The following is a 27,129-nucleotide window of genomic DNA, read 5'->3' on the forward strand; positions in this document are numbered from 1 at the left end:
CATTCGCGGCCTCCTGCTCGAGCGCCTCCGAGTGCTCGTCGCGCGCGCCCTCCTCGATCTCCCAGCGCCGGATGCGGCACCCGTGGGTGCGCCGGAAGGTCGCGAACTCGGCGAGCTGCTTGCCCTCGGCCCCGGAGACGCGCACGCTCTCGAGCTTGGGGAGCATGGGCACCATCTTTGCGGGCTCCGCTGCGCTGCCTTTGCTCTCGCTCTCAGACGGTGATGGGGGATGTGATCCTGAGGGTTGGGGCTCCGGAACGGTCTCAAGAAGGACATCGAAAGCGTGTTCGCTGAGCTGGGTGAAGTCTGCTTCCAGGCGCGTGAGCTTCGGCGAAACCGTCAGCAACGCGCGCCAGCTTTCCACGGTGCACCTCAGCGCGGACACCGATAAGCTCTCCAGCACCGGAAACTTCGGTTGCGGCCGCGCTGTGCCCGTACCCGCGGCGTTTTCGAGCTTGTGCGGCCCTGGGGGCGCGGCGAGGTACTCGATGAAGGGCGTGAAGTCCTGGTCGTCAAAGTCGAGGCCGAGGTGGAGCGAGCGCACGGCGGGCGCGTGCAGCGTGCGGAAGAGCGCGATGAGGTAGTCCGCCTCGAGGTTGTTCAGCTGCACCTCGCGCAGCTGCAGGAGCTGCACGGGGTCCGTCGAGGGCGGGAGTAGGGCTCCAGGGGGTAAGATGGCGTCGGGGGGCGGGGGCGCGGCGCCCCACCACTCGATGCCGTCGGGCGCGGGGGAGGTGCCGGAGGAGGAGGCGCGCGGGCCGGCGAAGAGGAGGGAGAGGCGGGTGAGCGCGGGTGAGGCGCGGAGCATGTCGCGCCAGAGCGCGAAGGGCATGCGGACGTTGTCGGAGTGGAGCGCGAACTCGACGGAGGTGAGGTTGCAGAGGAAGGGCGAGCGCGACCAGGGGAGGTTCACGCCCTGGAGGATGATGTGCTTGAGCGAGGGGAGCGCGCCGCCGAAGACGACGACGGGGGGCGGGCCGATGTGGTTGAAGAGACGTTCGGAGGTCTGCCAGTTCATGACGTGCCAGAGCTGGAGGGTGCGGAGGGCGGGCGCTGTGCCGCATTTGGAGAGGACTTGGCGGGCGAAGGATTTGCACTCGAGGTCGGCTACGATGAGATGGAGCTCGCGCCAGCGATGTATTTGGGGGAGGACGACGTTGAATACTGCGAGGAACTGTTCGCGGAAGAGGAGGTCTTTGCGGAGATGGTAGTCGTCCTCGGAACAGGTGTCGACGTATATGTCGATAGGTAAATGGGCATTCCGCGCGAGGTAGACTTCGCCGCGGCCCATGTGCGCGAGGGTGCGGAAGTGGACGGTGGTCCAGAGATGTGGCGTATGGAGGGCGACATGGCGCCAGTGCCGGCAGACGTGTGAGACGAGGACCTCAAAGGTGTGCTCGCCGCGGATTTGGTCGTCTGGAATAGGATCTGAGTCGACACCCAGCTGGAATATGGTGGTGAGGAGCTCAACAGGAAGCGAGTGTATGGGAGACATGGAGGCGTATGAGAGATAGAGGGGCATAGAGATGGGGGAGAGGGCGCGCGAGGGCTGGCGGGAGGAGGAGAGGTCGGGGCCAGAGGATGACGGGAGGAGGTGGCGGGCGAGGGGAGGGTGGGAGAGGACGGGGGAGGAGTCGTCGGGGAGGGGGGCGGGAGTAGTCTGGAGGGAAGGAGGTGAGGACGGGGAGCCGGCCGAAGACGTCTTGACTCTCTCAGGCTGCCAGCTTCCTCTAGTGCGCGTGACAGCTTCCACGACGTTCTCCTCCCCCTCGCAAATTCCCTTTCCTGCGTATCCGTCGCGTCTGCCCATGCCCATCGTCGACTCTCTGCACAACTCTGGCGTAGACGCGGGGCGGGTGGGTGACGAGGCGGGGGCGGGGAGATCGGAGAAAGGGGAATGAATATTTATGCGCTGTCTGCAATAAATACCCCTTGCGATCTCGATCGGTCCATCTACGATCTTCGATCGCTATCAGCCTAGCTTCTTATGGCACAGAAGCCAACACCCCGCGGCGGCCCGGACTCCGCGAACCTCTTTCCTCGCCCTCGCTGCCCTCGTCCTTCCTCTTCCTACCCGTGCTCGTCCTCCTCGCCCGCGCTCCAGAGCTTACTCGACTCCTTCCAACGCTCCCTGTCTGACACCGCCCGCGCACCAGCACTCTATCCTGCACGATCACCCGCTACTCTTCCCTGCGCACGACCCGGTACCTGCTTCTCCCCCACGGTGCGCCCACATTCGACTCCCCCATCACCGATTATCTCGCCCGTACACGCGCCCTCTCGGCGTCAACAGCTATTTGAGGCCCCGAGTGCTGTGAGTACGCTGGCAGCAGTCACTTTCTTTCACACCAACGGCGATGCTGATCCCCTCATTGCGCAGATAACCACTGTCACTGACATGTCCCCACCCATGTATGACCGCATCGAATCAAACACACAACTCTTCCACATACGTCTCCCACCTCTGTCAGGACGCTCTGCCGCTAATGCCGCTGACCGCCGCTGACTTTCTTCTCCCTCCCCCACCAATCTCCTCCCTCCATCAGGCCACTGATCCACCACTGCTGCGTTCGTTCTGAACCTTCTGATCACCCCGAGCGTCCCGCGTCCCTTCCGCGGCCTCAGCAGCATCCCCTGGCGCCCTTCCTCCGCAGTATCTGACACCTGCCCCCAGATCCTCGAGCACAAGACTAATCTGGCAGCGCCTCGCGCGCGGTCGGCGATGGGCGCAGACCTAGTGCACCCGCGTCTTGTGTTGTGCTCAGATGGGAAGCTAGCCACGCTATTCCAGATACGCTCCCCTCGAGCATCCGGCTCTACCCTCTACCGCCAGCCTCCAGGGTTCCTCAGCGCGATTGAGACCCTCGCTTTGCAGCCGCGGCCGTTCACAAGACTCTGTGCGCGCGGTAGGCTACAAGTTTGTACGCCTTCCCATCTTATCGGTCGCCGTATCTGACGGACACGCTGCAGAGAGTGCAAGACGGAGACCGCTGCTGGTATCGCACCGTATTCAACGCCACCCGCGTACACCTCCGGGCGTGCCCATTCACTCGGCCGTCAGGCGACCCCAGGTCGTCGCGTGCCCCACTACGCACGCGGTGACCCTAGGGCGCTCCTTGCAACTCCGATTACACCCAGCTTACGTCCTGCGCAAGTTGCGACGCTGAGCTCCCCCCGCACTTGCGCGTAAGGGACGCGCGATGAAGCTATCCACCTCGTAGTGGGACGGGCTGTGCTGCTAGTGTGCGCGTCTTGGATCGGCGCAGAAACCTCTCCTCGGTTCGTCCCTCTCACTCGTGTTCTTAGTATGAGCGTCGTCCACCTTCGCCTTCCCCGCGAGGCTCATCCACACGTAGCGCGAACGCCCAAGCTATCCTCGACACGCACGTCCCATACGTTGATGGATAGACCCTTCAGCCCAACCGCCTCTCGCGCCCGACGGCCACCTCCATGCCATTGCCCCACTCGTCCGCGTCCGAGCGCGCACACCTCGCCCGTCCCCTCCTTCCTTTCTCCCGAGCGCCCTGGCACGCTTCCGTCACTACCCCCGCACTTCGCGTGGGCAGCCGGGGCCGTGCGCGGCGCCTAGGGGCGTTTGGGCGGCGGTGGCGTGCCCTGGGGCGCGTCTGCAGGTGCGTCATGGGCCCCCTTCGAAGTTCGCTCCTTTCCGTCGGCGGCCGTGCGCGGTGGGCTCAGCTGGCGATGGTGGTCCTGCCACGCGACCGTCGCTGATCCTGCCCGGAACGCTGGGGTGGTCCTTGGGACGAGCTTGTGCAGAGGCTAGGAGCTCGCTATGGAAGCCTGAGCTAGTTGGCGCGTCGTACTATAGACCTTAGTGGGCTCATGGTGCGTGGCACATCCATACACAAGTTCAAGTCCACCCTGGCCGCTAGGCCTCTACGTTTCAACGCAAACGAACAGCGAACACCCCCGGGCTCGGCTCACGGCGGGGTCCGCGCTCGGGAGCGCCACGCAGCTCAGCCCGGCGCCCCCCGGGCCCGGCTGGGAGCGCACCCTCGAGCCCCGTCGGACCTCGGCGGGGGATCAGCGCTCAGCACGCAGAAACCCTGCGGCGGCGCGTGCGACAGGCGGACGGGGCTGCAAGCAGCGCGGGACCGTGCCCGCAGCGAGCCCGCGGGCCCGCACGCTGCGACGTGCGCTTGCAGCGGGCGGCGGCGTGGCGGGCGGCGTGCTCGGAACGCTGTGCGCCGCAGCGACGGCCTTCGTGATCGCCGTGGCGCTTTGGGCAGTGGGATGGGCTTGTGCGCGGGCCGGGAGGTTGAGCGGGGAGGGGGCATTTCCGAGAGGGGGGGCGTGGAGGAGATGCGGAGGATGGGGGCCGGGGCGTTGGCGGGTGAGGAGCGCAGGGGGCGCGATGGGCTGCCCTTTCGGTGTACCTATGGAGGTGCGTGGTTTCTGCTTTGCTGGCGGGCATGCAACACCGCAGGCTGCTCGCTGTGCGGTTATACGTGTGTATATGCTCCCACAATGGCATATTGAATGTGCCGTCTCTGCTTAAGCTGCGCGGGAGGAATCGCCCTGTAAAGTGTACGTTCTCGTACATTCATTCCGCGACTGAATACCGCGCAGCGCTAGGATGTAATCTATATACTTCGACGACTCCGCTCATGTATATGATGCTACACATGGACGTACCGGTTCCCTCAGTGGCCGCGCTCCGGCGGGTTGCGATTGCGCTTCTCCGGGTACAGTAGCTGGAAGAAATAATGAGTGACGCAACTTTTTAGCGTTTGAGGAAGTACGACTTACTTTTCCTGGGTCGATTAGGTGGAGCGGGTCGTCAGAGTTCTTGATCGTCTTCATGAGCTCCGCTGTGTCCTCGCCGAGCCCCTCGTACCAGTAGGCACATTTCCCGGTGCCCTTCGCGGATGTGAGTGTTGCCGCACCTCGAACCGTTCATTCCAGATCTTCCGGGGCGTGCATCGCGTGCAAAATCGGCAGCGATCAGCGAGACACTGTATTTATAGTCAAGCACTTGCCCAATCGTAAAATACGTCGACGACGCTTGCCTCGTAGACAGACCTTTGTCCGGGAGTGCTTCCTGAATATCGCCTGATCGATGCGGGGCGACACCCAGTATTGTCAAGCGACAAGGTTGTCGTGCACCGTGAGGAACAGGACGTGCTACTGCTAAGCCTTCCCGGAGGTGGGTGTTTCTGGCCCATCATAATTTAGCCCCGAGTCGGATGGGAAAACCAAACGTGGAGAGTGCACCTCAAGCGACTCAAGCGACTCGCGCAAGCATGCATTTCCGCTACTGCACTCGGGGGAGGTGGTCCGTGAGCGAGCTCGCATTGGGACACTTCGCTACCGTCAAAGACAGCCCAGGCGTACTATTCACGGCGCAACGTCAGGGCACCGTAAATACTACTATCACCTAGTGTATGATCTGTGAGCAAAAACCGTGAGCACGCATTTATTGAACGAGTTCAGTTCATACCAGTCATGTCTTCGCCCTACAGAAGGGAGGACATACCTCGTTTAGGCCCTTATGTCGACGTCACGAGCCTTGGCGACCCTGAGTCTCTTGGGAGTGGTGGAGTCTTCGGCCCTGATGACGAGTTCGCCTGGGTCCTGCTTGTCTCCCCTAGGCAGACGAAGGTGATCTTGTCGAGGGACGATCACACGGGTCCTGCAATCATAGCGGTCATTCGGAATTTCGAAGCATCGATCTATAGACGTGCGCTTCGGCGAACACCAGACTGAGGAGCAATGAAGAGTTAGCTCTGTGTTAGCTTAGTGTTAGCTAGGTTGCGCTCGGAGGAGATGATGGCATGGTCGGCGGTGCTGTGGCCCGTGGGCATGTGATATTTGGAGAACATATATGGGCTGCGTCTTATAGAAAGTCTACCATCAATGTGAACGATGCGGTGCTTCAACAACATCGCCTCGTCGGCCCAGGCACGGAAGAATGTAATGGTTTGACTCGGGTCCCACGTTTGTAGACCATCTGTGCGCGCCGCGTTGAAGGCGCTCCTGGGCGACGTCCGCGTGTTCCTCATCAGAGTCATCATCGGACATCGGACGCGTAGATCGACTTGCTCAAGCTTCACTTGTCATTTATGGACGTAGTCGAGCCTTGAGCGTGTCAGTTCGACGGAGAGCAGTCCGTTCTCTGGCGCTTGGCCATGGGGAGTGGCAAGAGTCGAGACATGAAAGAAATTCAAGAGCGGTTGCGGACGTTCTGGGTACTGATTGCAGTGTGACTGCAGTGAAACATTGATATTGAATCCGACTGCCGCTTGAAGAAACAGAAGGCGCAAACTTAGGCCTTCGGCCTGGGTGTGGGCGTGCGTGCGTGGGGGGGGGGTTCGCGGTGGTGGGCGCTATGTTAGGGGGCTGAGAAAGAGCGGAAGGGTGGTGGGCGCTAGGTTAGGGGGCTGAAAGAGGGGAAGCCTCGAGCAACAACTGTGTGATTATATATGAGGGAGATCTTAAAAAAAAAAGCAAAAAGCGGTGCAGGTTTGCCGCCCAAGCTTGCTGTACTCGGAGTTTCGACAACTGGCGTTGGAGACCATGCAAGGCCTCGACCGTTTGTCTATGGTCCCTCCCTTGGGCGAGGCGTCCGGTAATGGCCTCTTTCGTCTGATGGCATTCCATGTGTAAGCTTAGGGCCCCACAGACGTGCCTCAAGAGTCGAAACAAACCTGGAAAATCCTCAGCGCGTGCTTCAAGCTCTCCTTGTGTTCGGTGAGGGCCTCATCGTGCTTGTCCTTGTGCCAGAACCTGCGCCAGACCGGCTTTCTCTCTAGACGCGTCATGGTTTTGGCGATCTGTTCCATGCGCCTGCGAGATGACATTAGCTTTGGTTTGATTTGCTGAATTCGCAAAGTGTTTCAGGACACACCATTCAAGCTCGGCTAGGTTAAGCAGTGTCTTCTCGTCCAGGTCCCCCACGTTCCGAATATCACCAGTTGCGTCCACCACGGCAGATGCGACGCTTTCCGCCAGAGCGGCAAGCGCCTTGCATTTCTCGCGATTCCGCCCTACCCCCTGGAGAACGCATGCCTTGAGCACGAGATTCGAGTAAAGCTCTAAGGGCCACATAGACTCACCTGCGCGCGCTGCAGCAGAGAGACAGCCGCCGACGAGATTCCCTGCACAACAGGGACAGAGGAACCCATGTTGCCTGCAGTTTCGACTGCTACAATGACGGGGTCGATGGGTATACGGGATATGCCCTTTCCCAGAGAGCGTAGACCTCTACCGAGCCCAGCGAGGCGAAGCTTCGTGGTCAACGTCTTCGAGAACTGACGGAATTGCAGACGGCGAGGCATAGTGTTGAGATCGCGGGATGTCGTTAGTTTCGCATGAGTGGGTAGGAGAGGAGAGACGGTGGACAGGGGCCCTTCTGCATGGACGACCCTGTGCGCTCCCTCGTGGTGGACCCGAATACACGTATCACAGCCTGCAGACTACAATATTAGAACATACATAGCGGCGGGCGCGTGAACAAGGCGATGCATAGATGCTACTGATCTGCGAAGACCTTCAATTCTGGAACTGTTGACAGATACCAATAGACCAGCGATGCTTCGCAGAGTTGAAGAAGGCCGACTCACCACGAGTGCACAGCGGGACGATGGTGTGCCCAGCATAACGATCGATGTTGCTGAGCTCCTTCTGCCTTAGGCAAACGAGTCATATGTTCCGTACTCATGTAAGAGTGTTCTGTCGCTGGTGTCAAAAGGTTCTCAGGCGAGCTTCGATCAAATACAACATTTAACAACAAAGAGTGTGAAATGTGGATTCTTCTGCACGCACAACGCGGTTAGATATATCGCAGCACTGCAACGCAACCTACACCTTTTACCGTTTTTTGTGACTCCGCTCATGTATCCAATGCTTCACATGACTGTACCAGGTCTTCGTGGCCGCGCTCCAGGCTATCGCCTTTATTGGAATGTTTCTTAACTTTAGTGGTGAGGATGGTCCTACAGCAAGGGCAGATGTAAATAAAACTCACATTTACAAGATTGAGTAGGTTGAGCGGACGGACGGCGTTCTTGGCCGTCTTCATGACTTCCGCGCACCGCGTCTTCCCCGAGCAGCTCGGGTATGGCATGCCGAGGACACGGACGGATGTCTGACCATTAGTGGATTATGACCTACACGTATTGTTACACAAAACCGAGACACCCCAGCAGCTACAGACTCTCCGTCATCCCTCGCCGTGAATCGCGGCTCACTGCCACCCGCCATCGGCGTTGCGTACAAGAATGCGCGCGTTGTTCACGAACGCGCGGATAAGCTCGTCGAACGCGCCCCGGTCGTGCTCGGACACGTTCGCGTCCCCGCGTTTCGCCGCCGTCGAGAGCAGGTACTCTGGCCGCGCCAGCTCGAGCTCGAGTTCGTGCAGGACCTCCGTCTTAGCACCGATAATCAAAATGCGGGCGTCAGATAAAGCACGCAGAGTGTGGGCGGGCGGGACGCACCTTCGCGTTGCCTCCCGCTGTGGAGGTGACCTGTGTGAGGTCTATCACGAACTCCTCGTGCGAGTACCGCATGCGGTCCTTCTTCCGCGAGTGCGTTGAGGTCCCTAACGGGGGTGGCACTGTACGCGAGCATATCAGCCAAACTCTACCGCCTGTGCATACCCTGCGAAAGCCGAGCACGCCATCGCTCGCGATACCACACCAGCGCGCCCGCTCCCCGCTCATAGTTCATAGCGCAAGAACATCGAGAGACACGCACCGGGCACCTCGAGGTTCACGCTAATCCTCCAGTCCGCGGCCCGCTTCGGGCTGTAGATGTTGAGGTCCGCGAGGCGGATCTTGCGCACGCACTCGAGCACCGTGCCCGTCTTCTCGTCGCGCGTGACGCGCACCTTGTCGCCGCGCCCGCCGCCGTCCTGCGCGTAGAAGGTGTCGACGAGGTGCAGGTGCTGGTACGCGAGCGTCGAGGACGGGTGCGCGGACGTCGGCGTCGTCTTCAGCTTGTTCAGCAGCTCGTTGTAGTGCTGGTGCTGTTTCTGGCGGGCCGGGCGTGTGAGCGCGGGCGCTGGGGACGGGGACGGGCACGAGCAGCGGTGGCGCGCCCTGCGCGGGGGGACGTACTGCAGACATGTTCGCTTCGAACCGCATGTCGATCGCATTTGGCGCGAGGACTATGAAGGACGCGGCACAGGCGGGCGCGGAGGGGGTGAGTTCGGATTGTAGTAGGGACGGCGCGAGAGGAGGGCGCGGAGGGAAGTTGAACGTACTGGTCTCGGTGAGTATGGGGAGCTGCAGCCGCTTCCCGGTGTCGCGATCTCGCAGGATTCCGATCTTTGCCTCGACCTCGACGGCGCCGACGAGGTCCTGTGGTCGCGTGCTGATTTGGTAGTGGATGAAGTCGGCGACCTCGCGGATGAACTCGTCCAGCGGCTCGACGCCGAGGATCGAGAGCGAGAGCGGGGGGAGGGCGCCGGCGTCGGAAGCGTGGCCGTTCCCGTTGGTTGCTCCCGAGTGCATGTGTGTCGGGTGCGCGTGTGGATGTGGTGGTAGAGAGGTGGCGGCGGAGGAAAAGGAGTCGGAATGGCGGGGGCGCTTGGAGGGGCGGTCAGAGTCGTCTGAGTCAGACACTGACAGCGGCCGGTCGCGCCTATCCATACAGGGCAGCGTCGAGTATATCAAGAACAGCTAGAGAGGCCGAGAAAGCAAGAGAGGAGAACAGGACGACGGAGGGCAGCGTACGGAGAGAGGCAAGAGCATGACGAGCGCTGCAGCCCAAAACAGCCACGCCTTCCTCAACGCCCGCACGTGGCCCCCGGTCCGCTCGCCCACCCAATCCCGTCGCTCATGTTAAAATGACATGGAATATGCACGAATAGATACAGGTACATGTGGCAGTCTCACAAACGGGCGGTCATAGCTACAAGCAGCGACACAGAATACTGATACAGGTTCAAATCCGCGCTACGCACTCATCTCCGTGTCCTCCTCCGTCACCTGCCAGTGATCAGGTAGCCGCACAGACGTCTGCAGCTCCCGTAACTCGTCCACTGCTGCTTCTGTCGCTTGAAACAGTAGCTTCATCAACACGCCGTAGTCTCCGTCACCGTTCGCGCGCGTCTGCCACTCTGCCTCAGCGACCGCTCTGCCCGGACAGGCGTGCTCGGAACGTACCCAGTTGAGCGCATGGTAGTACTTGTTTTGCCAGGGCACCGCTACCGTCAGCGGCGGCAGACGCTGGCGCAACAAAGGTATCGACGCAAGCAGTCTTGAAAGTCGACCATTTCCGTCCTACGGAACAAATAAAAGTGTTAGAAGGTGTCCGGGCAAATGCTAGGACCTTACCTCAAATGGATGGATCGTCACGAAGACATGGCTGACCCACGCCGCCGCAGCGAACGGGTCGACGTCGTGTTGCCTCATAAGATCCTAGGAGAGTCACATTAGCCCGTGTCACCCCGCGATAGAACTATCGCTCACATTGAACCGCGTGCAGAACGCGGTTAGCTCCGCGTCGACGGAGTCAAACGGACAGAACATGACCTTCACTTCCTTCCCCGCGACGCTGACGTTGATGGCGCAATGCTGCCGGGTTATCCCGACGTGCGTGTGCGCGATATGCGAGCTGCCGTGCTGCCGGATGGCGAGGATGTGGTTCGTGCGCATCAACATCTTGTGCAGGCTGCAGACCATCTCCATCGTCAGCTCGAATTTCGGGTCCTCAACGAGCTTGTATATCTCGTCCATAGCCTGCGGGATAGAGAGTTAGCGTTTGCGTCGTGGAACCTTATGGACCGGAGCGTCACCTTCCGGGTATCTTGGAGTATCGAGAGCGCTTGCGCGTGGTCGCGGACAACACCCCCGGCAGTGAGATGTCGGTCGGACACCTCACTGTAGACGCCCTCCCTGGAGAGCATGACGGTAGCCTATACACTCTGTCAGCGTTCAACGGAAGAAGAGGCGCTTGAGGTCTCACCGGCGGATCGAACTGGAGCACGCCCTCGATCGCGTTCGTCTCGAGACAGTGGTAGTTGAGGTACTGATCCAGGTTCACGCCCGCCGCGTTCATCTTCTCCCACGACTCCTGGAAGGTGACGTACTCGGCGTGCTGAAGCTTGCAGGAGCTGGCGGGGATGCGGTCCTGCGCGACGTTCGGTCTCCAGCGCTGGGACGGGGTATAGATGCTCGTGTTGTCCTTGTAGGTGCGCACTAGATAGCGGTAAATTTCCGCACGATATAATGCATAACGCCGGCGGATACCCACGGGTGTTGACCGCTTCGGTGAGGACCTTGACGCGGGCCTTCTGGAGCCAAATTGAGAAGGCGGAGTCCTTCAAGACGCGCTGAAGCTGTAGTTCAAGGTCGCGCGGAGGTCAGACGGAGCGAGTGCGGACAAGGGCGATAGGCTCACATCGAGGTACATTGCATAGGCGGTGACGCGGCTGTTGAGCTTCCAGCGCATGTCCGCGACGCGAAGCATGAGAAAGGGCACGCCGGGGTACTTCTCGAGGAGGGCCTCCCAGAGACGGCCGACTGCGGCGCACTTGATGTCGTCTGAGGGGTCGACCTCGAAGGAAGCCAGGAACTCCTTTACGTCGTCCTGGCCGAGCTCTATAGGCACGCTCTGGGTCCGGGTTCTGTTCAGCACATATACCGCCGGGAGATCGCGCGCGGGCGGCAGAAAGGGCGCACCGTGACCGAGAGATGGTGCAGTTGGGGGCGCTCGCCATTGACGAAACGCGCGAGGTGCGGGTTGTACATCGCGGCGAAAAAAGTGAGTTTGTGCCGAACCAGATGAGCGGCGAAGGAGAAGAGGTGTGGACCATCGATGGCCTCTGTCCAGCCGACTCGCCTCAGTCCGCTCCTCCTTTGAGCACCGAGACTTCAGCCACTCTCTATAGAACAGATCTAGATCTTTAGCACCTGGCCAGACCCCCGCCACCTCCACGTGCCACAATGGGCGCCTCTTTCCCCGCACTCCGATCCGGACCTTGCTCCTCCTCCGTGTTCACCGCGTCCATCTCGCGCTCATGCGTCCTCTCTCTCTTCAACCACGACCACGATGATACGCACACTGCGCGCATCGCCTGCCGTATACGCAGCCCTTCGAGGATGTCGAAGAGTGGGCACCACCGCCCAGCTGCCGGGACCAGGGCATGCTCATGGCCACCTACCCGCCTCGACGTCCCCCATCACGTCGAAGCTACACTTCTTCAACTCCGTCATGGAGGGTGGTAAGCAGATCCCGACATACCGCGTCATCGATGGCGCAGGCCAGCCGCTTGAGGGCGCCGTCGTGCCCGAGGAGGTGCGCCTCTCGCAGCTTCTCGCCGCCACTCGCGGAAGCTCACCATCAGACCTCAGATCGACGAAGCCCTCGCTCGGAGGATGTGCGTTTTATCCCCGTACTGCGTCGGACAAATGCTGAGCCAATGCCCTAGATACGAGAACATGGTCCAGCTCCCCATCCTTGATGACATCCTCTACAACCTCCAGCGGCAGGGCCGCATCGTCTTCTACGTATGTCGCGCGCCATTCCATCAGTCCGTTTGCTCACACTAGCTCAGATGACTGCCGTAAGTCCTCTTCCTCGGGAGGCCGTCATCTCCTGACCGAGTTCGCAGTATGGAGAGGAAGCCGCCATCATTGGCTCCGCTGCTGCCTTGGCTCCTGACGACGAGTTAGTCCGTTTTCCTATCTCAGCCTCGAAAGCTCACCGATCGCAGGCACAAGGGTCCTCGGTAAGCCTTGCTCTACTCGAACACTCTGGTCGGCAATTTAACGACGTACCCCAGCGCAGTACCGTGAATCCGGCGTGCTCCTCTGGCGCGGATGGGGGTTCGACAATGTCATGAACCAGTGCTTCGGCACCCACCTCGACGTCTGCGGCAAAGGCAAGCAGATGCCCGTCGTAAGCAGCCATCCCCGACGTCCCCGCTCCAGCCCCCGACTAACGCGCGCCCCCAGCACTACGGCTCGAAGGAGCTGCATTACCACACCATCTCGTCGCCACTCGCAACGCAGATCCCACAGGCCGCGGGCGTGGGGTACGCGCTCAAGCGCGATCCCGCTCGGCGGGGCAAGAACTGCGCCGTCGTCTACTTCGGCGAGGGCGCGGCCTCCGAGGGCGACTTCCACGCGGGCATGCTTCTTGGTGCGTCCCCCGCGGGGTCGGGAGATGACGCGAAAATGAACGCTAATCCGCGTGGCGCAGCGTCGACGATCCCTTCGCCGACGATGTTCATCGCGCGCAATAACGGCTTCGCGATCTCGACGCCGTCGTCGGAGCAGTACTACGGCGACGGCATTGCGGCTCGGGGGCCTGGGTACGGCATACACACGATCCGCGTCGACGGGAACGATGTGTTGGCGGTGTACTCTGCGGTCAAGGAGGCACGGCGGCTTTGTCTTGAGGAGGGCCGCGGTGTACTCGTCGAAACTATGACTTATCGGTAGGCGGTTCGTCAAACTTCCCTAGGACTGTCGCTGAAGATGACGTTCAGCGTTGGCCATCACTCGACGTCAGATGACTCGTTTGCGTACCGTCCCCGCAAGGAGGTCGAGGACCGGAAGCGGTTAGACAACCCGATCGTGCGCTTTAGGCTGTTCATGGAGGCACGGGGCTGGTGGTCGAAAGACGAGGAGGAGGCGTTGACGAAGAGGGTCAAGCAGGAGGTGATGACAGCGTACAAGAAGGCGGAGACGCTCCCGAAGCCCGAGCTGAGCGAGATGTTTACGGAAGTGTACGGCGGGGAGGAGCCTTGGAATCTGGTGAGCGCGCTGATCCTACGCTCGGCTGACGCCGCTAACTAGAAATGGCAGCGAGAGCAACGCGAGGAGCTGAAGCGGTTAGTATGGAAGTATGGTGAGGCTTGGGAACCGTGGAAGAGCGAACTGAAGAAGCACAAGGGCGGCGGCAAGGATCTGTTGGACTAGCTTGAAAGACCGCGTCCGAAGAGGCCGAGGGATACGTGGACTGTTCCATGCGCCCATAGCGGGCGCGATGTACGGTATCTTACGGCGTGCGTTCCCAGCATTTTTGACTTCAAGCTCGGTCAGCGACCAGAATGGGGTGCACGTCGGGACGGAAATGTGGAGGAGTTGGCGAGCGGACTGCGCAGACGCGTCGCGACGCGCCTCTTTACGCGATCATATGACGTATACCCCTCGGTCCGCAGCGCTTCGCCTCCTGCACAGCGCTGCGGAGGTTGATCTCGTCCGCGTACCGTCTGTACCAACCGCCAAACGCTCTCCAAGCGTCTCGCCGTGGACTTTGGTCGGCGTTCTGTTCCAAACGTTTTCACAATTCTGGCGCAGCGTTCTGAGCGGAAGGAGCCGTCGCACGGTACGGACGCTCTAGAGGCTCGCCGGCCAAAGTTCATAATTAAATCAGGCCCCCACCTCCGGATCACCATAGAGACCGGCGACAAGGACAACGGGCCATCGGGGGCGTCCTCCGTCAACGCCTCATTGCTATCGACCACCGGGGCACTGTCGTGTCGTGCAAGCCGCGACGTCTTGCATGGGCAACGCACGGTCGAAATGGAATGCGATCGCCATGCCCGCGTGGGTTGCGAGTCGCGAGGAGACTCGCGAGGGAACGGCGGTGGCCCGGTCGAGTGCATCCTCTCTCTCAGGGTGTCTAGATCACCAGGGACCGCAGGCTAATCATCTTCGTTCGTTCGCTTACATGTTTCGCCGCGTATCATATCAGCCCAGCCCGCGACCGCCGGCACATCTGTCCACACATCTTCCTCCTGCGCCTTCCGCGCCTGCGCGTCCCTCTCTCCGCCTCTTCCCCTTCTCCTCCTCCCTTTTTGTTCTTTCGTACGTACCCGTCAGCCACAGCCTCCCCGACGCCGCCCTCCGACTTGCAGACTGCATGTCCCAGTAGGCCGCCCGCTGTGCACCAAGCAGGACCAGCTGGACCGTGTCCGTTCCTTCCGCGGCCGCGCCCTCAAGTCTCGCCGCCCGACATTGAGCAGGCTCCCGATGTTCTCTTCCCCTTCCGCCGCCCTGGTCGGCCTTGGCTCCTCCTTCTCCTTCTGCTTTGCCTTTCTCTTCGCTGCGCTCGCCCTTGCCCCGCTGCCTGTCGACGCCCGCTTTGCGTCCATCTCGTTCAGCGCCGTCCAGCAGTGCGGCAGCTTCACCGTCGACTTCGTCGGTGGCAAGGCGCCCGACGCCCTCCCGCTCACCCTGAGCATCCTCCCTCTGAACGGTACGCCCGTGTTCCTCGAGCTCCCCTCAGATGCGTGGAATGCGACGGCCCAGACCGGTGCGGCCGTCACTTTTGTCCCTTTCCCCGTCGGCACCGAGTTCATCGCATCGCTCGATGATGCGAATGGACAAGGCACAGCACTGGTGTCCGACGTCCTCGTCGTCGACCCTTCTGATACGGACGACTCCTCGTGCCTGCCCACCAACCCCGCCCCTTTCACACCCCAATATACGGCACTAGCCCCGCTCGAGCAGTGTGAGCCGTTCAGCGTGCTCTTCAACGCAACGGCGGGCCGGACGTCCCCCACGGTACGTGGCTTCACGCCCAGGGGTGCCTCGTACCCCGTCAACCAGAGCGCGCCGTTCGACGATGCGTCTGGCGTCGCAAACTACACCATGGACGCCGCGCGCGACACCCAGGTCGTGTTCCTGTACAAGGACCAGAGCGGGTACACGGAGGTCTCCGCGCGGATGCCCGTCCTGGGCGACATCCAGAGCAGCACCTCCTGCATCCCCACCAGCCCGCTCGCGAACTCGGCCACGCTGGAGTCCACGACCTCGGACTCGCGCGTTACGCCCAAGTACGTTCATCCACCCACCCTGATCATCATTGGAGCTAAATCTGCGGTTTGTGTTAGAATCGCGGTCATCGTGATCGCCGTCTGCGCCGGGGTGGTCGCCATCGTCGCAACAGCGATGGTGACGTGGTACATCATTCACCGCCGCCGCGTTCGCGCGCAGAAGTTCACCAAGCTCGACGAGGCGCAATCGCCCACTGGCACCGGACCCGACCCGGAGAAGCAGCAGCAGGGCATGCGCCGTGTCGGATCACCCCCACCTCGGATCGTCACCTCTGTCAACACGAGCCCGATCTCGCCTGTCGACCCGCGCTATGAGGAGCTCACGCGCTACTTGCGCAACCCGCCGTATACGAGCATGGTCGTCACTCCGACGTCTCCCGACGGGCGGGATCCCTTCAACGAACAGGGCATGGGCGGCTCGCTCCTCGGGTCGCTCTCCGCGCGCGAAAGCCTGAACGCACGGGACGCCCTCGGGGCGACCGCGCTCGGCAACAACGGCTCCTCGCTCACCCTCCCCCGCGTCCGCGAGACCCCCAGCGTCGCGTATTCTGCCGCGGCGCGCTCGTCCATGTTCGACCCGACGACGGAGCACATGCCCGGTACCTCGCCCTACTTTGGTCGCATGGCAATCACGCCCGACAACTCGTTCGCCTCTGTCTCTGTCCTCCGCCGCCCCGCGAGCGCGCAGACGGCGACGACTGTCTCGTCGCAGGAGATCGACCATATCCTCGAGATGGCTACGATCTACGGTGCGAACGACCTGCCCGACATGCCACGGCCGGCCGTCACTGCGCCTGCGACGTTGCGCTCGAGCGCATACATGGCCGGGCGCGAGTCCCGCCGCGAGTCCGGTATCTTCTCCGCACGGCAGAGTCCTACGGGCTCGCCAACTATCGCGACATCGCCTCTGCACGGACGGGCAGGCAGCCTCGCGCTGAGTCATTCCACCAGCCAGTCCACGCTACGGTTAAACAAGTTCCGCGAGCCCCCGCTTGCGACGCTGCCCTCATCACCGCTGCCTTCACCGAGCGCGCGCCCGAGCTTCGACATTGGCGGTGTCGCGGTGCGGGATTCACGCTCAGGTGCCGCCGTGCTGCAGACGCCTCGCATGCCCCTCCGCGCGGCGTTGAACCGGAACACGTCCTCGGCAACAAGAGCGTCGGTATACAGCATAGACGACGATGGCCTGGCCGACTTCGCGATGCTGCAAGCCCCGACGCGCGGCTCACGATAACCTCTGAGCTCCTTAGCCCCCTTGTCGGATTTTTATTTCGCTTTCAGTTCTCAGTGTTTGTGGGTTCGCGCTTTGCACTTCGCACGTTTCGCATTCGGTGTGGGATCACCATGTTCTCCCCTCTTCGCCGTCTGCTGGCACCCCCTCCCCGCTGCGGGAGGCCCCTTGTTCGCTGTGCATATTCCCGTTGTCTACTTGCACTGCGCCTGCGGCGCGTCCGCTCCTTCGCAGACGATTGCATCGCCGCCGTACATTAGTATTACCTATGCTGCTCTCTCTCTCACGCTCACACCCTACCCCGGATCGCTTGGCTCGCTCGCGCTGCTGCATGGCTTTACTGTCCAGAAAGTGATCCCGTTGTATCCCTAGCTGTAATGTGTATGATGTAGGATTACGGTGCGCAAGACGAATTCCTACGCCCCATTCCCCCACCTTCCGTGAGTGCGCCTGCTTTCTGTACGTGTAAGTGGCCTACAGCCGGGGTGCGGGGTGCCCGCGCGCGCGTGCGACGTCGTTTTATGGCGAGTTGTTGGGTTGCAGCATGTGGACGCTATCAGGATCATGATCCTGGGAAGCTACGCAGGCGATCCTGAGCATTTCCTGTCCGCTCGAATGTATCACACAACGCATGCGCAGGCGTAGCATCACTGGCATCAGGCAGAAGTACCGCACGTTAGCACGACCAACGAGGATCAGAGCTATAAATGACCACTCACGGCGATATGACGATGGTCGGCGGCAGCCAGTCGGGAAGGGGCGATTGAGCAAGCCTCCCGACGCCGTCCTCGTCGTCGAGTCCCCATAGCACATTCCACCCTCTCCTCGGAGATGGAGCTCCGCCTCGAGCACCCATCGAACATCTCCAAGGCGTCCAACAGAAGTGCGCGACCGCGCGCCCAGCGACCCCAAGAGGTTCTGGCCTTAGGCCTCCGGGTCCTTGGGCTTGGGGAGCTTGGCTGCCTCGGCCCTCGCGCTACGCCTGCTCCCGAACATGAGCTCGACGTAGTCCGCGCCGCCGAGCACGGGCCCGTCGCCCTCACGCCTCTGCACGGCCGCCGCCGCCTTCGCTTTCAGCCCCGCTTGCTTCTTCTGCTCCTTGGGCGCGGCCGTCTGGGGCTTGGGAGCGGGCGCGGCAAGCGTGGTAGTGGACCCCGCGCTGCTCGTCGTTTTCTTATTCTGTTGAAGGATTGGAACGAGTTCATGAGTGCCTGGCGACAGGGTGGGACATACCTGACGCTTGTGGAACTTCGCACTACGCCCCATTGCAGCCGAGAGTCGAGACGGTGAGGGGAGAAAACAAGGAGTGTGGGCGCTTACTGCCTCTTTCCGGGTTTCTCTCAACTGCCGCACCGCCGAACCTTTTACTACTAGGGCTTCTTCGATTCTGACTTCGAACACCAGCTCACCCAGGCGACCATAGGCTGCGTGAGTCGCAACGATATAGGTGTCTCGAAAACGACTACAGTCTTGTGGAACAAGCTCAGGTGCGCAGAACGGGATTTACAGCTTCATATAGTACATTTTCCATTTCCTGGTATACATATGTTCTAAGCTACAGGTGAGCGTCCGCGAGTCTCAAACAGTAGGTGTACACCCAATTCTAGTTTTTCTTGAACCCCGTCCTCTTGATGTAGTCGCGCCCAGCAGCGTCCGCGGCCTTGATCGCGCCGAAGACGAGGTCGACGTTGATGACACGGTCGAGGTTCCAGATCGTCTCGCCCTCGGCGCACGCGAGCTCAGCGACACGCCGCAGCTCCTCGTCCTTCACCTTCGGGATGCCGAGTAGCTCGAAGCTGACGGGGAGGTCGACGGAGAGCATGAGCTCGATGTACCGGTCCAGCTCAGCTGTGGACGCGCCGTCCAGGATGAGCTGGCAGATGGTGCCGAATGCGACTGGGGAGGTGGTTGTCAGGAGAAGGTAGGCAACAGAATCACAGGTTTCATGCTGACCTTTTTCGCCATGCAAGAGCGTGTGTAGCTCTTCGATGGCCGTCATTCCGTTGTGGATCTACAATACGCGGCTTCGTCAGCATCGTCCCCAGAGCGACTAGAAGTCATACTTACAGCGTGCGCGGCCGCGAGCCCACCCGACTCGAAGCCAAGGCCGGAGAGCAGCGTGTTCGCCTCGATGACCGCCTCCAGCGCAGGCGTCACCGCGTGCGCCTTGTTCGCCTCGTACGCCTGCTTCCCGTACGAAAACAGGATCTCCTCGCACTTCTGGCAGATCGCCGCCGACACCTCCGTCGGCAGCCCTCCGCCAAAGTTCGTGCTGAAGCGCACGCTGCGCGCCTCGACGTTCGTCGCGATCGCGTCGCCCATGCCCGCGGCGAGGAAGCGCGCGGGCGCCTTCGAGATGACGGTCGTGTCGACGAGCACGATGTTCGGGTTCTTGTCGAAGAAGGTGTAGCAGTGGAACTCGCCGCTCGGGCGGTAGAGCACGGAGAGCGCGGAGCACGGCGCGTCCGTCGACGCGGTCGTGGGCAGGATCGCGACCTGCAGCGCGAGCCCGTCCGCGACCGTCTTCGCGGTGTCGATCGTCTTCCCGCCGCCGAGCGCGATCACGAAGTCGGAGGCGTGCGAGCGGCCCAGGGCGCTCAGGCGGTCGATCTCTTCGCGCGAGGCTTCGCCGCCGAAGATGGCGCGGTTTACCTTGAAGCTCGCGCCTTCGAGGGCTTGTACGAGTTCCTTCCCGGCTGTGTGCAGAAGGTGCGTTAGCGAAAGCACGCTCAGAGCTTCGTGTCGCGTACCGATGTTCCAGACGATGTCATCGCAGAGGAGAAGGGGCGCCTTGCCGAGGTTGCCGAGGTACTTCGCGGCATTTTGGATCGCGTACGGGCCCTGGATGTACTTCGAGGGCGACTGGAAGAGCCGCTCGGTGACCTTGTTGGGGTTGGGCATGCTGAGTGTGTAGTGGTGGTACCGGTGGTGTGCAGGGTTTGCTGAGGACGGTGGGGCGGCGGAGGGCCCCTTGATATAGGCCTGCGCCCCCGCGAACGTGTCTATACTCGGCGCGCGGCATGGGGTGCCGCGCAGGTGGACTCGTCTGGATCGGCGGCGTTGACGGGGGTCTTCTGACTAGTCCAGGCTCCAGGAGGCTCGTCCGCCACCAGACTGCGTTCCACATGATGTCCTATAGGAGCTCGTCCGCCTCCACACGTCGTACGGGCTGTCTTTACGGTGCCAATCATGAACGTTCCCTGGATCACTGCCCAGGGACACACAGGCTGGTGCTCGAGCCCCAGTCGAGAGCAGAAGCGTGAAAGCGCAGCGAGTGAGTCCGTCTTCGTACGTTCCAGGTCGCTCTCTTTGCGGTCCGGCAACGGCCCGTTAACGGAAGGTTAGCAAACTCTCCAAGAAGCTTGAAGAAGGATGAGGACGGTGCGTCTATTGTAAGCCTTCAGCCACGCACAGACCAACAGTATTCAGATCTCAGAGGCAGCAGGTTTCCGAAGCTATGCTTAACGGCAGAGGCTAGTTCGTTCACAGCACGGCAACTTCCTTCACGTCCCAAACAGCACCACTGCGCTCTACGGTGTCTCCTTCCTGCACAACTGCCCAAGTCGCGTCGCAGGGGATGTCGAATCCACCGACTTGCCCCACGTTAGCCCATGCGCCAGCCGTCCACAACCAACGCTGGACGGAGATATCCCCGCCGTCGCGCACGATCCCTTGGCAGTACTGCCCGACGCGCACGACAGTACCTCGCCTCGTCATGTCCCCGCCGTCGCGGCGCATCTCCAACAGGACGGCGATACGTTTTCCCGACTCGTCGGGGAGGACGGGCACGGCGCGCCACGCCTCCTCGTACGCGCGCACCTCCCCAGTGTCGAGGTGCGCCATGCGCCCGCGCTCGATCTCGACGTCTGGAAGACTCGGGTGGGGTTCCATGGTGCCCACGTCTGTCTCGCCGTCGGGGTGGGTCGGGCGGGAGCTGAGGTCGTGCGTCCATGTGCCGTGGGTGGGCGTGCCCGCGGAGTATCCGGCGGTGCCCCATTCGAGTGACGGGGATGTGGGCGGTGTGGGTGGGGATGCAGCGGGGGGCGATGGAGGGTTGAGGAAGCGGAGGTCGACGAAGCGGCGGTGTGGGGTGGTGAGGACGATGGTGGAGGTGGGCTCGGAGGCTTCGTCTGGGAGCTGATAGAGATTCGGTACGAGCGCATATCATATGAGCTCCGTGGGCTGGGGGAAGGGGATGATGCGCACCCATTGGATATACAGGCGTTCTGAGATGGACATCATACTCTCCGAGCTAGCTAGGGGGCACAGTTCACCTATCGGCGCTGGTAGGTTGATCTCAAGTGTCACTGAGCTCCTCGATCCCGTTATCGTTCTGACCTTGGTTTGTGGCTGACCCTAACCTCTGTCCACGCACCTTCCTATGCATACACGAGCCCCTTAATGTCTCTCATCCACTTACCTGCATCGCAAGGGCGCATATATGCGCGCGCAAGTATCGAGACGCGCCTCGGAGTACGCGTGCAGTGTATATCGCACGTGCACGCGTCAAGCCCTGACGTCACGCGTCTACTACCTCCGTTTCACCTTGCGCAGCGGATGATTGGGAGTGGGACGTTGGAGGAGCGGGAAAGAGATCGGTTGATTGCGCGGTCGGAGTGGGAAGGGTATGCGTGTGTATGACGTCGCGAAGCCCGGTGGGTCTATAGTACCCGGAACAAATACTCATCTGTGCGGCGGGGATTAGCGGGACGGAAAGTACCCAGAGAAGAACGACGTACGATGATACAATATACAGACGAGCCAAGGGCTCGCACGCAGAGTTGGCCCGGTGCCCCACATGCCAAGATTAGGGGTGGAGTGCGTAGGGAAACGGCGTATGGGCCGACGATGACAGCAGAGTATTACACATAACAGAGAACTAGCGATACAAGGCAACCCAATGAGAGAGCCAGAGAGAATCCTCCGGAAAGAGTCGTGAATGCAGAGGGAGGGGCTTATACGTTGCGTTCGTTATAGTCGTTCACCTCCTCCGCCACCTTCTCCTCGTCCACCGTCTGCGTGATATGCAGGCTGTAGATCTTGTGCACGTCCGGGTCCGCCCACATCTTCTGCTCGCGCTCGAGCTCGCGGTGCACCCACCCAATCGTGAGCGCGCCCGACACCATCGCCCAGAGCCACGGCAGGCCCCACCCAATCCCGTACCCAATGTCGTCCGCGGTCGTCCACGCGATGGCGATGAACGCCCCAGCGAACAGGCAGCCGGACGCGCCCCACCAGAGAGACGTGACGCGGACGATGCGGCGCATGATGGCGGAGTGCTCGTAGCGGATGCGCCAGGCCTGGCGGAACTCGACGCAGCCGCCGCCGTCGACCGCGACCACGTCCTCGACCATCGTGTAGACTGCTGGGGGGAGGCCGGTGTAGGGCGGCATGGAGGAGACGCGGAAGGGCATCTTGAGCTTGTGTGGCCAGAGGCCGGTGAGGAGGAGGGGGACGCAGAAGCAGATCATGAAGCACGGGAGGGACATGGCGACGGTTTGGACCGAGCCGGGGTTTCTGGATGGGTTTCAGCAGTCAGGACGGCGCGTGGGCAACCCAGGAGGAGTATTGGGGCCTGAGAGAGACTTACAGAGAAGAGCCGATGATGAGGGGGACGAAGAAGCCGGTCATGGCGAGACTAATCTGGATGCTGAGGCAAGGTGAGCGTGGAAACCATGTTGAAAAGCAGGGTGCAACGTACGTGAATGCATCGGGTCCAAACCTGCTAGCACCGAGAGGGCGGCGTTGGTGGCCTCTGTCGCTGATGAAGAGGTAATAGGACCGTCTGGCCATCTTGTAGCCGGAATAGGTGCCGACAAGAGAGGTGATGATGGCGAGGATCTTGGTGTTGTCGAGATGCGCGCCCCATCGTATCGAGTAGAAGAGAATGAGAGGAAGGACGCCGGCTTCGGCGAAGATGAGGGTGAAGAAGACGATGATGGCGAGCTCTCTACGGTTGCATTTTATGGTGTAGTTGAGCGGTGGTGGCCTGGCGGGGTTGTATGTGTCGCGCGTTGCGTCGGAGAAGTCGGAGGACATGGTGGTACGGGGAAGCGATTGGGTGCGCACACGCGTGGCAGGATATATGTGGGGACATGGCCGTGCGCGGACTCCAGCCCGAGATGGAAGTGGAGGAGGTCGAGCTGGGCGATGATGTCACCGCCCGTCGAAAGCACTCGGGCGATGAGGTCACGTGGCCAGGCAAGTACGCGTCGCGCGCGGCTGCAGCAGCAGCTCGCCCTCGCTCCCGCTTACTCACCCCATCGTCCTCGCTGCTCTCGATGGACATCCCGCTCTTTGGCGACGCACCCAACAAGCGCAGACGCGAGATAAACCTGGGAGGTGCTCACACCGCCACCTCGCATAACGACATCCTACAAGAAGCCAAGCTTCGCAGATCCCAGAGGAATGACCTCAAACGCCGCCAAGACTCGGCCCTCCTCATCCAGCACTGGTGGAGAGGCCGCATAGCTCTCAATGACGTCCGCGGGGATCTCCGCCACACTTTCGACCAGGACGTCACGAGCATCACCGGCCTCCGATGTCTCGTCCTCCTCGGACAGGACGAGGATGCGCTCGGCAGATGGTCTACCGTCGTACTGTCCTCATGTAAAGGTACGCGCGAACAGCGTGTCAGAATACTCATGATCCTGACTTCGCCACAGATGTACTTTCCCAAGGTGACCAAAGCTGGGTCGTACTACTCCAGAGACTCGCTCTCATCCTCCTCAGATCCATCTCCACTGACCCAAGGTAAGCCCTGTTAGTCATGCTTCCGGTACAAATCCTCACTGTCCGTAGATCACAATATGCCCGGGCCCATCTCGATGTCCTCGCCACCTTACTTTCGAGTAATCCACAACGACTCGCCATCGCACAGTATCTCGTCTCTCATGGGTTCTATACCTACCTCCGTCACGCCGTCCTCCAACTCGTGAGTTCTCCCTTGACCCAAGTCGCCCCATCCGCACTTACACTAGTTTGATTGAAGCCTATGCCCGCCAAAGCGTCGCCCATCCTCACCTCTTTAGCAACCCTTCTGACTGCGCCGCTAGCCCATCGAGACATCCTCGCCCCTTCATTGCGCGAGTTTGTCACCACCATCCTCACCGTTCCGCTACTCCCTAATCGCTTGCTGCCTGCTATCGGTCCGTTCTCCGCACGTCTCCCTCTCGCATCACTCAACCTAGTCCCTCTTGACATCCTGGATAGCCCCGCGCTCGTAGCCTCAGAACCGAAGATACATCTGCTCGCCAATCTTGCTCTCCTCATGCCGCCTAGATACACTGTCCTGCCGCCCGCCGCTTTTGCCACATACCTCCAGCTCGCCGCTCTGCTCATGAATGCACTTCCTACGAATGCTCTAGAGCCCGCTGCGAGCAAACCCGGCGCTGCGAGCAACTGGGCTGACGACGACTCAGACGACGAGACAGAGACCACGGTCACCGTAGTCAGCTCGTTTGAGTCAAGAGATGCGCTTCCGCAACTAGACGAGAAGACCCGCAAGCGTCTACTGACGCTGCCTTCCTCGGAGCACATAGCCTCGCTGCTCCGGGCCGGCCAGAGCCAGGCTCTGCTTCCTCATGTCATCTCCTTCTGTTTCGCGCTCAGCACGGTGTGGCCGACAAGACGCGACAAGGTGCTCACCACGTTCATGGCCTACAACAAGGGCGGTCTCGTGCGCGAGATTTACCGCGGCTTTGTGCGGCGGTCTCCTCTGGGCCGGGACGACAGCTTCGCGGACATTACCAGTACGCTGCTCTCTCTGAGTCGTCCTAACCGCGCAGATCTAATCATGCGTACAGAGCTGGACCACGCTGCTGACTGGCCGCCGCTGCTCCTCCTCGCGGATCTGTACACACAGGCTCTGCTCACCATGGGCGACGACGAGTTCTTCTCGAGCGGGAAAAACCCGGCCGCGCCACGCAACCCTCTGTCGCTCGACGAGCTGACCGAGTTCTCGCGGAAGCTGCTTAATATCGCGTTCTCGCTGTATTGGCGCGATGACTCGACGAGCGTGCAGGACGGGAGCGTACCCGGACTGGGAAGTGTGAAGTGGGAGAACGTCAGGGAGAAGGCGACGAAGTGCTTGCAGGCGCTGCATGCGCGAGAGTAAGCGGCGACTGCGCTGTGACGTTCCTCGACGCTGATGTTCGTACTCGTGCAGCTCGAGGCGAACGTTCACGCCCAAAGATCACTGGCTGGTCACCTCCCAACTAGATATGACTTCCTTCATCCAAGCTGCAATGTACGTCCGTTGTCTCCTCCGCGTGCACTCCCACTGAATTCCACACAGCTTCGAAGAGCAAGAACTCTCGCAGCCGGAGAACGGACGCGCGACCTCCATGAGCAAGCGGCAGATCGCGTACCTCTCGCCGCGCCTGGGCGTGCTGAACAACATCCCGTTCGCGATCCCGTTCGACGTGCGCGTCGGCATCTTCCGCCGGTTCGTGATCAACGACATGCAGAGCCGCGGGCTCGACTCGTTCCGCGGGCGCATGAGCACGACGCGCGTGACGGTGCGGCGGACGAACATCGCGCAGGACGGGTTTGATAGGTTGGGGGACGTCGATTTGAAGACGCCGATTGCGATCACGTTTATGGACCAGTTTGGGAACGAGGAGTGAGTTGCTGTGTGTTTGGGCGAGTGGGTTGGCTTACAGGGAACGGCACAGGGCGGGTATTGATGGAGGAGGGGTGTTCAAGGAGTTCTTGACGAGTTTGTGCAAGGAGGTCTTCGATAGTGACCGTGGGCTTTGGTTGGCCAACAAGAAGAACGAGTTGTACCCGGCACCGCATTCTTATGCGACGGAAGGTACGATCCCGCTCTCCCGCCGCGACGCGTTTGCTCACCGCTGTATCGTGTAGCCCATAGCCTGGCGTGGTACCGCTTCATCGGGCGGATACTGGGTAAGGCGCTGTACGATGGGATCCTCATCGACGTCGCCTTCGCCGGGTTCTTCCTCGCGAAGTGGCTCGGGAAGCAGAGCTGGCTGGACGACCTCGCCTCGCTCGACCCCGAGCTGTACTCGGGGCTCATCTTCCTCAAGCACTACGAAGGCGACCCCGAGGAGCTCTCGCTCAACTTCACCGTCTCCCAGGAAGGTACGTACCGCCCCGCCCTGCCGTGGTTCAGATAGCGGACAGCCTGCTCATGCCTCTCTCTCACATGCAGAGTTCGGCGTGATGAAGACGGCGGACCTGATCCCGAACGGGAGCAACATCCCCGTGACGCGCGAGAACCGGCTGCAGTACATCTACCTCGTCGCGCACCACCGGCTCACGAAGCAGATCAAGAAGCAGAGCACGGCGTTCTTCGAGGGCCTCTCGGAGATCATCGACCCGAAGTGGCTGCGCATGTTCAACCAGCAGGAGCTGCAGATTCTGCTCGGCGGCGTGAATGCGCCGATTGACCTGGACGATTTGCGCTCGCATACGCAGTATGGCGGGTTGTATGATGATCATGAGCATACTATCGAGATATTCTGGAGCGTAAGTGCTGTCCGGTTTAGGGTGTGGTAGCATGGTCTGACGGGATTCGCAGGTGGTCAAGACGTTCAACCAGGACGAGCGGCGGAAGCTGCTGCGTTTCGTCACGAGTTGCAGTCGACCACCCTTGCTGTAAGCCCTCCGCACGTTTTCCCTCATCCGACTGTATATTCTGACGCGGCGTACGTACAGCGGCTTCAAGGAACTCAATCCGAACTTTGCGATACGAGACGCGACGGGGGACGAGACCCGGCTGCCCACGGCCAGTACGTGCGTGAACCTGCTCAAGGTGCGTGTTCGCTGCCAGAATCTTCTGTTACGTTAGGCGTGTGGCTCATGGTACTACGCCGCAGTTACCGCGCTACAAGAGCCCGCAGGTGTTGAGGGAAAAGCTCGTGCAGGCGATCAACTCGAACGCCGGGTTCGACTTGTCGTGAGCGGGGTATCGGTCTCGGGGTGTAGATGAGGTGAAGATGTCTGCTGCTTTCGTTCGCCGCTATGGCTGTAGGGCTGGATGTACTAGCGTCGCGTGTACTGCATAAAGGTGTAATGGTAACGAAATGAGAATTCCGAAGCACAGAACGGCGTGCGCGCCGCGCGGGTATATGTTTCGGGCGAGACGGCCGGGGGCCACTGCTCAGGTGATGATGGCGCGCGG

The 27,129-nt window shown here is 61.1% G+C and overlaps 12 protein-coding genes across 12 annotated transcripts; 3 read left to right on the plus strand and 9 right to left on the minus strand.

Annotated features, from left to right (window-relative positions):
- Positions 1-265: 265 nt before the first annotated feature.
- TRAVEDRAFT_83667 (uncharacterized protein) lies at positions 266-1,486 on the minus strand (the record flags this gene model as incomplete). Its single annotated transcript, XM_008047407.1, has 1 exon — positions 266-1,486. A coding segment is annotated over one exon (1,221 nt), but the record flags the coding sequence as incomplete, so codon positions are not given.
- A 2,265-nt stretch (positions 1,487-3,751) lies between these two features.
- Positions 3,752-4,510, minus strand: TRAVEDRAFT_32440 (uncharacterized protein). Its single transcript, XM_008047366.1, has one exon. It carries the CDS (start codon positions 4,493-4,495, stop codon positions 4,052-4,054), a length of 444 nt encoding a protein of 147 aa, XP_008045557.1. The 5' UTR covers positions 4,496-4,510; the 3' UTR covers positions 3,752-4,051.
- A 154-nt stretch (positions 4,511-4,664) lies between these two features.
- On the minus strand, positions 4,665-7,298 carry TRAVEDRAFT_54488 (uncharacterized protein; the record flags this gene model as incomplete). Its single annotated transcript, XM_008047408.1, has 5 exons — positions 4,665-4,715; positions 4,771-4,881; positions 6,669-6,807; positions 6,869-7,014; positions 7,077-7,298. The coding sequence occupies 5 exons, from the start codon at positions 7,296-7,298 to the stop codon at positions 4,665-4,667; spliced, it is 669 nt and encodes a 222-aa protein (XP_008045599.1).
- Positions 7,299-8,206: 908 nt separating this feature from the next.
- Positions 8,207-9,473, minus strand: TRAVEDRAFT_137237 (mRNA capping enzyme; the record flags this gene model as incomplete). Its single annotated transcript, XM_008047409.1, has 5 exons — positions 8,207-8,389; positions 8,457-8,575; positions 8,716-8,992; positions 9,078-9,127; positions 9,224-9,473. The coding sequence occupies 5 exons, from the start codon at positions 9,471-9,473 to the stop codon at positions 8,207-8,209; spliced, it is 879 nt and encodes a 292-aa protein (XP_008045600.1).
- A 329-nt stretch (positions 9,474-9,802) lies between these two features.
- TRAVEDRAFT_67715 (uncharacterized protein) lies at positions 9,803-11,744 on the minus strand. The gene is made up of 9 exons (XM_008047410.1): positions 11,646-11,744; positions 11,365-11,577; positions 11,218-11,302; positions 10,930-11,162; positions 10,760-10,879; positions 10,434-10,703; positions 10,299-10,382; positions 10,128-10,244; positions 9,803-10,073 (listed from the first exon to the last, which is right to left on the minus strand). The coding sequence occupies exons 1-9, from the start codon at positions 11,712-11,714 to the stop codon at positions 9,918-9,920; spliced, it is 1,347 nt and encodes a 448-aa protein (XP_008045601.1). The 5' UTR covers positions 11,715-11,744; the 3' UTR covers positions 9,803-9,917.
- A 226-nt stretch (positions 11,745-11,970) lies between these two features.
- On the plus strand, positions 11,971-14,013 carry TRAVEDRAFT_75734 (branched-chain alpha-keto acid dehydrogenase E1-alpha subunit). The gene is made up of 11 exons (XM_008047411.1): positions 11,971-12,261; positions 12,318-12,343; positions 12,395-12,473; positions 12,521-12,529; positions 12,578-12,633; positions 12,687-12,694; positions 12,749-12,864; positions 12,921-13,107; positions 13,168-13,405; positions 13,457-13,724; positions 13,776-14,013. Exons 1-11 carry the CDS (start codon positions 12,016-12,018, stop codon positions 13,887-13,889), a joined length of 1,347 nt encoding a protein of 448 aa, XP_008045602.1. The 5' UTR covers positions 11,971-12,015; the 3' UTR covers positions 13,890-14,013.
- Positions 14,014-14,945: 932 nt separating this feature from the next.
- On the plus strand, positions 14,946-17,627 carry TRAVEDRAFT_25048 (uncharacterized protein; the record flags this gene model as incomplete). The annotated part of the gene is made up of 4 exons (XM_008047361.1): positions 14,946-15,751; positions 15,809-16,109; positions 17,375-17,422; positions 17,526-17,627. 4 exons carry the CDS (start codon positions 14,946-14,948, stop codon positions 17,625-17,627), a joined length of 1,257 nt encoding a protein of 418 aa, XP_008045552.1.
- A 279-nt stretch (positions 17,628-17,906) lies between these two features.
- TRAVEDRAFT_137264 (uncharacterized protein) lies at positions 17,907-18,248 on the minus strand (the record flags this gene model as incomplete). Its single annotated transcript, XM_008047412.1, has 2 exons — positions 17,907-18,161; positions 18,216-18,248. The coding sequence occupies 2 exons, from the start codon at positions 18,246-18,248 to the stop codon at positions 17,907-17,909; spliced, it is 288 nt and encodes a 95-aa protein (XP_008045603.1).
- Positions 18,249-18,585: 337 nt separating this feature from the next.
- On the minus strand, positions 18,586-19,883 carry TRAVEDRAFT_137276 (glycerol dehydrogenase; the record flags this gene model as incomplete). Its single annotated transcript, XM_008047413.1, has 3 exons — positions 18,586-18,993; positions 19,050-19,678; positions 19,733-19,883. 3 exons carry the CDS (start codon positions 19,881-19,883, stop codon positions 18,586-18,588), a joined length of 1,188 nt encoding a protein of 395 aa, XP_008045604.1.
- Positions 19,884-20,426: 543 nt separating this feature from the next.
- On the minus strand, positions 20,427-21,221 carry TRAVEDRAFT_67718 (uncharacterized protein; the record flags this gene model as incomplete). Its single annotated transcript, XM_008047414.1, has 2 exons — positions 20,427-21,119; positions 21,189-21,221. 2 exons carry the CDS (start codon positions 21,219-21,221, stop codon positions 20,466-20,468), a joined length of 687 nt encoding a protein of 228 aa, XP_008045605.1. The 3' UTR covers positions 20,427-20,465.
- Positions 21,222-21,937: 716 nt separating this feature from the next.
- On the minus strand, positions 21,938-23,021 carry TRAVEDRAFT_41074 (uncharacterized protein; the record flags this gene model as incomplete). Its single annotated transcript, XM_008047367.1, has 3 exons — positions 21,938-22,499; positions 22,573-22,632; positions 22,684-23,021. 3 exons carry the CDS (start codon positions 23,019-23,021, stop codon positions 21,938-21,940), a joined length of 960 nt encoding a protein of 319 aa, XP_008045558.1.
- A 220-nt stretch (positions 23,022-23,241) lies between these two features.
- Positions 23,242-27,033, plus strand: TRAVEDRAFT_61638 (HECT-domain-containing protein). Its single transcript, XM_008047415.1, has 13 exons — positions 23,242-23,597; positions 23,648-23,735; positions 23,784-23,916; positions 23,974-24,733; positions 24,788-25,094; positions 25,150-25,230; positions 25,279-25,605; positions 25,658-25,797; positions 25,851-26,087; positions 26,158-26,474; positions 26,527-26,603; positions 26,664-26,760; positions 26,825-27,033. Exons 1-13 carry the CDS (start codon positions 23,264-23,266, stop codon positions 26,906-26,908), a joined length of 2,982 nt encoding a protein of 993 aa, XP_008045606.1. The 5' UTR covers positions 23,242-23,263; the 3' UTR covers positions 26,909-27,033.
- Positions 27,034-27,129: the final 96 nt, after the last annotated feature.

Source organism: Trametes versicolor, assembly GCF_000271585.1.
Source record: "Trametes versicolor FP-101664 SS1 unplaced genomic scaffold TRAVEscaffold_18, whole genome shotgun sequence".
Taxonomy (NCBI): domain Eukaryota; kingdom Fungi; phylum Basidiomycota; class Agaricomycetes; order Polyporales; family Polyporaceae; genus Trametes; species Trametes versicolor.